Source organism: Stigmatopora argus, chromosome 13 (genome assembly GCF_051989625.1).
Source record: "Stigmatopora argus isolate UIUO_Sarg chromosome 13, RoL_Sarg_1.0, whole genome shotgun sequence".
Classification (NCBI taxonomy): Eukaryota; Metazoa; Chordata; class Actinopteri; order Syngnathiformes; family Syngnathidae; genus Stigmatopora; species Stigmatopora argus.
Window position 1 is genome coordinate 5,141,516 of NC_135399.1, and position 8,639 is coordinate 5,150,154.

Genomic DNA, 8,639 nt, shown 5'->3' on the forward strand with positions numbered 1-8,639 from the left:
TTCATGTGGGCCGGACCATTTTAGATATAATATTTCGATTTTTTTTATAAATGGATTAAAAGAACTGGATTAAAAGCCCTGAATATTCAGTTTTTTATAGATCTAAAACAATGTTTACTTTAGCTTTTTTTATATTTTTAGATTTTACAAGATGATTTTCGAATTAAAAACACAGAAAAAATTGATTAAAAAATTACAATTACTGATGTAAAAGGGGGAAAATCAGAAAATGTAATATACATCTATACTCTTCATTTTAATTTGATCCTAAAACAGAAAGTCGGCACTCATGATTTACTTTCCCGGGCCACACAAAATGATGCGGCGGCCCAAATTTGGCCCCCGGGCCACCACTTTGACACATGTGATTTAATGTGTCTGGATAATCTATAAGAAAATAGTAGCTAAAAGACCCAAAAAAGTAGAATGTCCAGATTTTTGGTGCCGCCAGGGCCCATCAGACGTGGCAATGTAACAATGCTGACCACTGTTCACTGTTCGCCAACGTCAAGCCCAAAAGTACACGTCTGCGCCCATCCGTGCTATAAAAGCCTTCAGCCCCTTATAATTGAAATAAACAATATCTCCCACTTAATTACCGGCCTGGGCTAATTAAAGAATGGCCGTGGTCCTCGGCCGAGCCTTTAAATACACCAGTGGGACGCAAGAATGCAGGACACAATTCAAACAGGCAGAAAATAGCTGGGACTCTGTGTAATTTTGGTCGTGGACCGCAGAGGGAAAAATGTATAATTTAAGCCAGAAATTATTCAGTTAACATAAATGGTTGTTTTAAAAAACAAAAAGTATTCATTAGAGAGAAGCCGGAGGGAGGCACGTCTATTTTGTCTGCGACACTGTATGACTACACACTTCTTCTCACAGGGCATGCATGTGTGTTTTGGAGGGCATCTTAACCTAGGTTAAATCAAGTGGACGTCTGTGTGTGCGTGTGACTGAGTATGTGCTTACATATACAGGCAGTAAGTGAGAAGCACTGCACTCTCATTGTTTTTGTCATTTTATGTGATGCCCACAAGTATTACAGCCATGTGGGACAGCACACCAGCATAACCAGTGGGTGGCATTTTAATTTTAAAAAACAACAACAAAATTGTTGCCGTTTTAAAACGTTGGGGTCTCATAGCAAAAAGTTTTGTCAAAGAAGAAATTTGTCCCACCCTCATAAAGACACACATTTAATGTAATAGATTTCTTGATTATTTTTTACTCTATGAATTGAGCTTATACATTCCTTTTGCAGATTTTATTTGAATCTATGATTGCATATTTCTTTTGGTTCAGCAGAGAAATATATTGGGTGCTGTTATGTGATTTCTCTAAATGTGCTCTAATTGTGTGCGTTTTGTTGATCTGGATTATCTATACCAGGGATGGGCCAACCGGACCTCGAGGGCCGCTGTTGGTGCAGGTTTTTGTTCCAACCGATATAGCAAAGACAGTTTAACCAGTGAGATTTCTGCAGAAAACAAGAAGCACCTGACTGCAATCCATTAATTGCACTTGTAGGACACCAGATTGGTGAAATTGTGTCCTCTTTATGGGTTGGAACGAAAACCTGCACCCACTACGGCCCTTTGTGGAATAGTTTGTCTACCCCTGATCTATACCATCTTGGTGCAAGGTTTCCACCAAATTCACAAACAGGTGCAGCGAGGGTTGGACCAGCACAAAATGCACGATTTTATTTTTTTATTTACAATAGTACCTCTTCCTACAAAATTAATCAGGATCAGAAGTTTTTTTGTAACTTAGATTATTATTTACATTGAATTAGGATATACAAATACAAATTTGTTGCACAATCTTTAATACTAAATATTGTAAACCATTTAGAAACTATAACATGTAAGTATACCCATTTTGTATGAAATATGTATGCTTATGTATGTATGTATGCAAAAAGAAAGCAAAAATATCTCATCTTCTGAACCGCTTTATCCTCATTAGGGTCGCGGGGGGTGCTAGAGCCAATCCCGGCTGTCTCCAGGCCAGAGGTGGGGGACAACACCCTGAATCGGTGGCCAGCCAATCGCAGGGCACAAGGAGACGGACAACCATGCACACTCACACCCATACCTAGGGGCAATTTAGAGTGTCCAATCAGCCTGCCATGCATGTTTTTGGAATGTGGGAGGAAACTGGAGTACCCTCAGGAAACCCACGCAGCCCCAGGGAAATCAATCAAAAGCACCTCAGTTCAAACATGCAATCACTGAAGGGGTTGGTCCAGCTCAAATCTCTCTCTCTCTCTCTTTTCCTTCCTAGCATACTCTTACTTTTACAGTTCAAATCTGCAAAACACATTTGATATGGAAAGCCGCCAATGTGTTATTATTTTGGTTTTTACTTCATTTTTGTCTAAAGGTATTCAAAAGCATTACAGATTTCTCAAAAGCATTGTTTTACTTTTATTTTCCAAATTGGTGTTAAATTATTAGGTCCTTTGTTCATTTATAAATAAGTATTAATGTAATTTGAGATAAATATTTTTCAGATTCCAAAAAAATCATTTTGTGTATCAACTCAGGGTTCAACAATCGTGATATCAATCATGTTGTGAACATTTGTATCGTTACAGCCAACATAAATCTAAAAGTGCCTCGTAGCAACTTGTGTATTATTAGTCTTCACGAGGCATAAGAAGTCCTGACCAGGTGCAATGCAGCCTGATAAGAAGCAATGACCTTGAGGAGGTGAAAGTGAATGAATATGCAGCAACATATTTTCAAGTCAGGAAGAAAATGACAAACTCCATCACCCTGGATGTGTATTTATGTGTCTGCTAAATTGAAGCGGACCAGTGGCTGATCACAAATGCAAACAGTTGGGTTAAGACTTCCAACAGATGGAAAATAATGGAGCCCCATGTCTCAACAATGACTGTTTCTTTTTTCTCCCCCTATTTTTTTGACCAACAGTGCAATGCTGTGCATGCAGGAGGCCAAGAGTGTGTGTCACTGTCCTTTTGTAGATGACTTCCATGTGTGAAAAATGTGCCCGCTATGCTTTTATTCTTCTACATACTGTATACATTCTTGTGTATGCATAACACTCACACACAAATACACACCCAAAACCACCCACACAATTTTGTTGGCTCTTTGGTGCCAATGAAAGACTAACTGGTGTAAATGTAACTGATTGATGATTTTAACAGGAAAATTTGATTACTGTAAAAGTACAGCGTGTGGTGTAAGCTGTAAAGCTATAAACTCATCGAGAGCTCAGTGTCTGACTTAAACACAATGTAACCATTCAGTAGCATTGTATAATTGGCGAGACACATGGTGAGGCAACGTATTCGTTTTCAATTCATTTTATATAGAATTAGTGAATATTGCCAAGGCTTTTGGGGCAAAGCGACATGCTAGACCTGGCCGATAAAACAATAATGTAACTATCATCAAATATTTTTTGTGAACAATAATAATAAAAAAGTTGATTAATATAACCTGCAATTACACCACCTGAACACCACAAAGAATGGGGGAGCTGATGCAATGTGAACGGTAATTCCAGACCAACGTTAAGTAGTCGAAAAAGAAGGTGAGGAACAGCTAATCATATAGCATGGTTAGCAATAGAGCGGCACACACAGACCATGAAAGTGAAAGGATTATAACACAGCCAAAATGAGCGCTTATGAGATGCTGGACACCAACGAGTCTACCCACTAAAACATGGGTGGCCAACTCCGGTCCTCGATATCGCCCAGGCCTACAACACACCATAAATACTGCATGTGAAATTAATTTCATCTGTTTTTGCACACACGGACCTGTGACACAGTATAAGAAAATAGGAAACTGCAAGCAAATACCTTCACTGTAGGACCACAATCATGTCGGGAACTCATCCCCATGAGTAATAAACAGTGACACTGTTATCGTATCGAGTGTTTGCAAGTCTCTTTTCATCACAACAATGACTCCCATCTGCTTTTGTCAGAGGCGTTAAAGCCAAAACACTTAATTGACAACAATGCGCAATGACAAAGCAAGCAGATTGAAGAGGTTTCAAGGACAATGGTTGATTTTAGTAGGAAGAAAAACATGGGTGCACTATCTATCAACATTTTCTGGACAAACTGCTGCTTAATCAGACATAACTCACAATTGCCTTTTATATTAAATCTATGGATGGGACTTTGTGTTAATCTTTTGGGATTAATTTTGTTAAAATGTTAGTGACCAAGATCAGTTTATTAGGAGGTCTCTAAAAATGTGATTTTTAAAAAATCAGCCCCAAAGCTAAATTTGTATGTGCACTATAATAGTTGTATGAGACTGACCGTGAGCTTGTGCGGCTGAGCTGTGCGAGTATCCAAGGGCCAACAGTGCTGTCTCCACCAATTGGGAAAAGAGAATGTCCTTCCGCACTAGAACGAACTCTGCATGTTCCTCCCTTCCGTCACACCCGTCCACCTGGATCCCTGCATCCGCCTGCTCCACCACACAGTAGACGGGAATCATCAGACCTAGTGAAGGAGTAACAAGAAAAATAACAATCACAATTAACGCATTTTCCCGAGTAGCAGTGACACATTTTTCATAGTTTGGCTGGGCCTGTGACTTATATTTGTTTTTTTCTCTCTCTCGCTCTCTGACCACCGACAGCCCGTTATATAATTTTTTTAGCTATAGTTACCTGAAAAACTCATGTTAACAGATACCTTTTTAGCCTATTTTCTCCGTTTTACTATTCTTCCTTTATCCTGTTTTGTTCTTGGTTTCTTCACTAGTGCGACTTATAAATATTTTTATCCTCTTCATTGTGTAACGTTTGGCTAGTGCGACTTATAGTCCAAAAATACTGTAAGAACACATTTATTGTCCCTTTTGATGAAAGCTACTGTGTTTAAAAATGAAAATAAAAAAGACAGTTTGAAGGTCGTGCACTATATAAGTGAACACTCTCAAATAACCCAGGATTCATAAAGGTTTTTCATTCCATTTTGCGCAAGCAGAACTAGAAAGCCAAGATAGGCAAAATAAATAAAAGTACACTTTTTTGTTTAAAGTAAATAAAATGAAAATGTTGAAATAATAAAACATGCAAATACACAGCTACTTAAAAAGACTTAAATAAATACATAAAAAATAAAAATGTTCAAATACCGTATTTTCTCGCATGTAACCCGTATTTGTAACGAAAAAAATATATAACTGAATGAAGGGTACGGCGCACAGGACTTGCCATACTCTTTCACCAGTAGTAGTAACATTCACTGTTTTTCTTAAGATTTTCCCTTCAAAGTACTCCGTATTAAAACTCCCTATTAAAACCATGAAAACTCCCTATTAAAACCATGAAAATGGAGGTGAAAATTGTGAATCAGGGGGTGGCTTATACGTGGGAAATTGAAAATTCAACAATTGTAAGACCATTTTAAGGGTGCAGCTTATACGCGAGGCGGCTTATATGCGAGTAAATACAGTACATTAATTTTCACATTCAAGGGTTTCGCCATAAAAAGACCCTGTCCTTCTCTGCTTCTGTAAAGGTCTTTCAGGACATCTCTCCACACACTTTTTTTTCCATTTACTCGTAAAAGCGTTTTGTTGTGGAGTCACCTGTCAGTTGGCACTCCATGAAAAGCTGCTTGCGTCAATATGATGGATTTGAGAGCTAGGCAGCGTCCCAGCTCTTATAATGCACCGTGGCATTAGCATCCCGACCTCGGCAGCCCCTCCTGCTTCAGCTCCATCAGGCTCATTGTTTTAAACAGTCAATTCCTATATTTCTATTTACCCCTCATTAATCAATCCACTTGCGGGCCCTCCAGGCGCTCATGGAGTGAATTACACACTGGCGCAGCGTGCCAATTGGAGTAAGTGAATTTTTCCCCAACAGGGAAATATAACTGTCAACACACTCCCTTCCCGCTCTCTCTCTCTTTCACTCCCTCTCGGTTTTTGTTGTGCTAGGAATCGCTCGCCACTGGATGCTCTGGTTTGGATGATACGACGTGGCCTCAAACCTCTAATCCTTCTAATATGTATGCGGGGGGTTTAAAATAAGACGTGTGTGTGTGCGACTTTGCTGCGGCAACGCGGTTTTGGCCGAGACACGTCCAGTTTCCTGAATTCAAGGAAAATACTGTCATTATTCCTGCAACGGGAAACCCCTTTCTCCTTCATCGTCACCTTTTTTCTCTTCCTCGCATGCCATCTAAACTTGCGCATTGCTTTGATGACCTCTTTGACCTGAGGTCGAAGCCATTCTGTTGCCGCAAACTGCTCAATTTTATGTTTGTCATTCCAGCAAAAGAACCCCAGGAATGTTATATGATAAATATTGGGAAGGAGCGGCCAAATGTATAAATGTCCTTCTAATTTTAGCGTGAGTCAAAGGCAACATGACTCTTTGGGATGAAACTTGGGGCAAACATATGGCAGCAGCATGCACACGTGCATAAATAAGAGGAACTCTTGCTCCATGAAGGCCAGATCGATAATCCACAGTGGTCTGCGTAAATCTTTTTTGTTGCAATCACATTTAATTGTGATAGTAGTCGCTTGATGGTAGAGGGCAGGGGTCAGGAACCCATGGCTCTCGAGCCAAACATGTCTCTGCTGACCTTTAAGCTAAAATGTGGAAGCCACTGGTGAGAAAGCGGAGTCCCGAAAGCACCAATAAAAGCCTCGCATTGGCACATCAAAGTGACACCAACACTTGCCGTTATATTGACCAATGGGAGCGACGCGTTGGCACATTTGTGTTCGCGACACTATTTCCAGTGGCGCAACATCGAACAATGGGAGCTGTGCGTTGGCAAATCAAACTTTAAATGCCACCGACACTAACCCTCGCATTGCTTTAGTCATAATTTTTTCCTTTCAATAGATTCCCGTTCTCGTGCTGCATATACTCACTGATTAACAATGTACCAATGTCATTAACTGTAATTATTATTTCTTTCGCCACAACAGGAGGCAAGGCACACTGGTAAATATTATTAGCATCCACAAAGAAGATTTTATTATTCTCATTAATTTATCCACAAATCCAATTATACAGGGCAGCCCGGTGGAGCAAGTGGTTAGTGCATCAGGTCTCACAGCTCTGGGGTCCTGGGTTCAAATCCAGGTGACGTCCACCTGTGTGGAGTTGTCATGTTCTCCCCGGGCCTGTGTGGGTTTCCACTGGGTACTCTGGTTTCCTCCCACATTCCAAAAACATGCATGGTAGGCTGATTGGACACTCTAAATTGCCCCTCGATATGGGTGTGAGTGTACATGGTTGCCCCCTGCAATCGGCTGGCCACCGATTCAAAGTGTCCCCGGCCTCTGGCCCGGAGTCAGCTAGGATAGGTTCCAGCACCCCCCGTGACTCTAAAGAGGATAATGTGGTTTGGAAAATTAGATGAGATGGTATGTTGACAATAAAAGGATTCAATTCAATTCAATGTCAACTTTTTCCATATTCCTATTTTCAGTATTCCTTAGACGGAAGAAATAAAGGAAAACTCCAAACTACGTCACTTTCTGAGGAGAAATCATTCAACTTTGGCATATGCCACCATTTTTTTCCACCTCATCAGTTGTCAGTATTGTTTGAGGAAATTGACAACACAGTAATCCCTCCCCAATTCACGGCTCCAAAGTTTCACTGCATGGCGGTATTTTCCATAAGAAGCTAAAATCTAAAAAGGGTCATAAAAATTTCAAAATTCAGGCTGAAACACATGCGCTCTATCCTCCCCGAAGAAAAAACGCCAAAAAGCCTGATTTAACCATTAAGACCTTGTTAGAACTTTTTCCCGAAAAAAATCTTTGATGTTTATTAAAATATTAGGGCCATTTAATAGATTAAACAGAACTTTAACAGATTGTGTAGATGTAAACATCTTTCAATAGATCAAAGCAAAAATGAAAAATCTTACTTAAGTGTAACTCACTCGACTCAGTGAATGACAACTTTGGAAAATGTACATTTGAATGTGACATTTTGTGTATATGATATTTAACTAGCACTCAATTGTAACGTGTCAGTCCTCAATGAACAGATCAGGATTTGAAGTCTGCCTTCAAACACTTTTGGTATAATCCATTCGATAATATTTTTTCCTCGCGCCCACCACGTTGCCTACCTCCAAGGGGTCTGAAGAGTGCCCCATTTTGCCGTAAACGGGGCCCCGTGGGGCTGCCGTTGAGTTCTGTGCGGCCCTTCTTGCCAGGTGGGGGCAGGCAGCCGAGGTCTGGGCTGCCCCCTCTGCGCTCGGGACTGTCCTGAGTGACGGGACTCTCCCCTCCTCTCTCCATCCTCTTCCAGACCCCCAGTGGAGCTCCAGCCAGAGAGAAAGATGCTGTGGATGAACAGAAAGTAGCATTATGCAATATTCAAATCATTTTCTGCTATGATACAACACAAGCAACAAATATATGTGTAGTTGTTGTCTGATTTTGGAATCAAACAAACTATTGGCAGTCTTAGTATCCAAAAGATTTGTAATTAAATGGCTCATAATGTTATGTGTAAGTCTACTTAACCATTGCAAAATATTTCATGTACAACATTACGTAACTGTGTGGGGATAAAGATTTTGAGTTATGGCTCTAAATTAAATAAGAGTAGATGTCTAGCATTTAGGAAAAAGTGCCAGACTTACAGTC

At 40.2% G+C, this 8,639-nt stretch overlaps 1 protein-coding gene across 1 annotated transcript in view; it reads right to left on the minus strand.

Annotated features, from left to right (window-relative positions):
* The window catches only part of satb2 (SATB homeobox 2), a 35,228-nt gene extending 26,901 nt beyond the window's left edge, over positions 1 to 8,327 (minus strand). The window contains exons 1-2 of the mRNA XM_077617030.1: positions 8,117 to 8,327; positions 4,316 to 4,501 (exon numbers count right to left, since the gene is read on the minus strand). Coding sequence (XP_077473156.1) covers positions 4,316 to 4,501; positions 8,117 to 8,288 — 358 coding nt within the window. The 5' untranslated portion in view covers positions 8,289 to 8,327. The remainder of the gene's footprint in view (positions 1 to 4,315; positions 4,502 to 8,116) is intronic.
* Between the last annotated feature and the right edge of the window lie 312 nt (positions 8,328 to 8,639).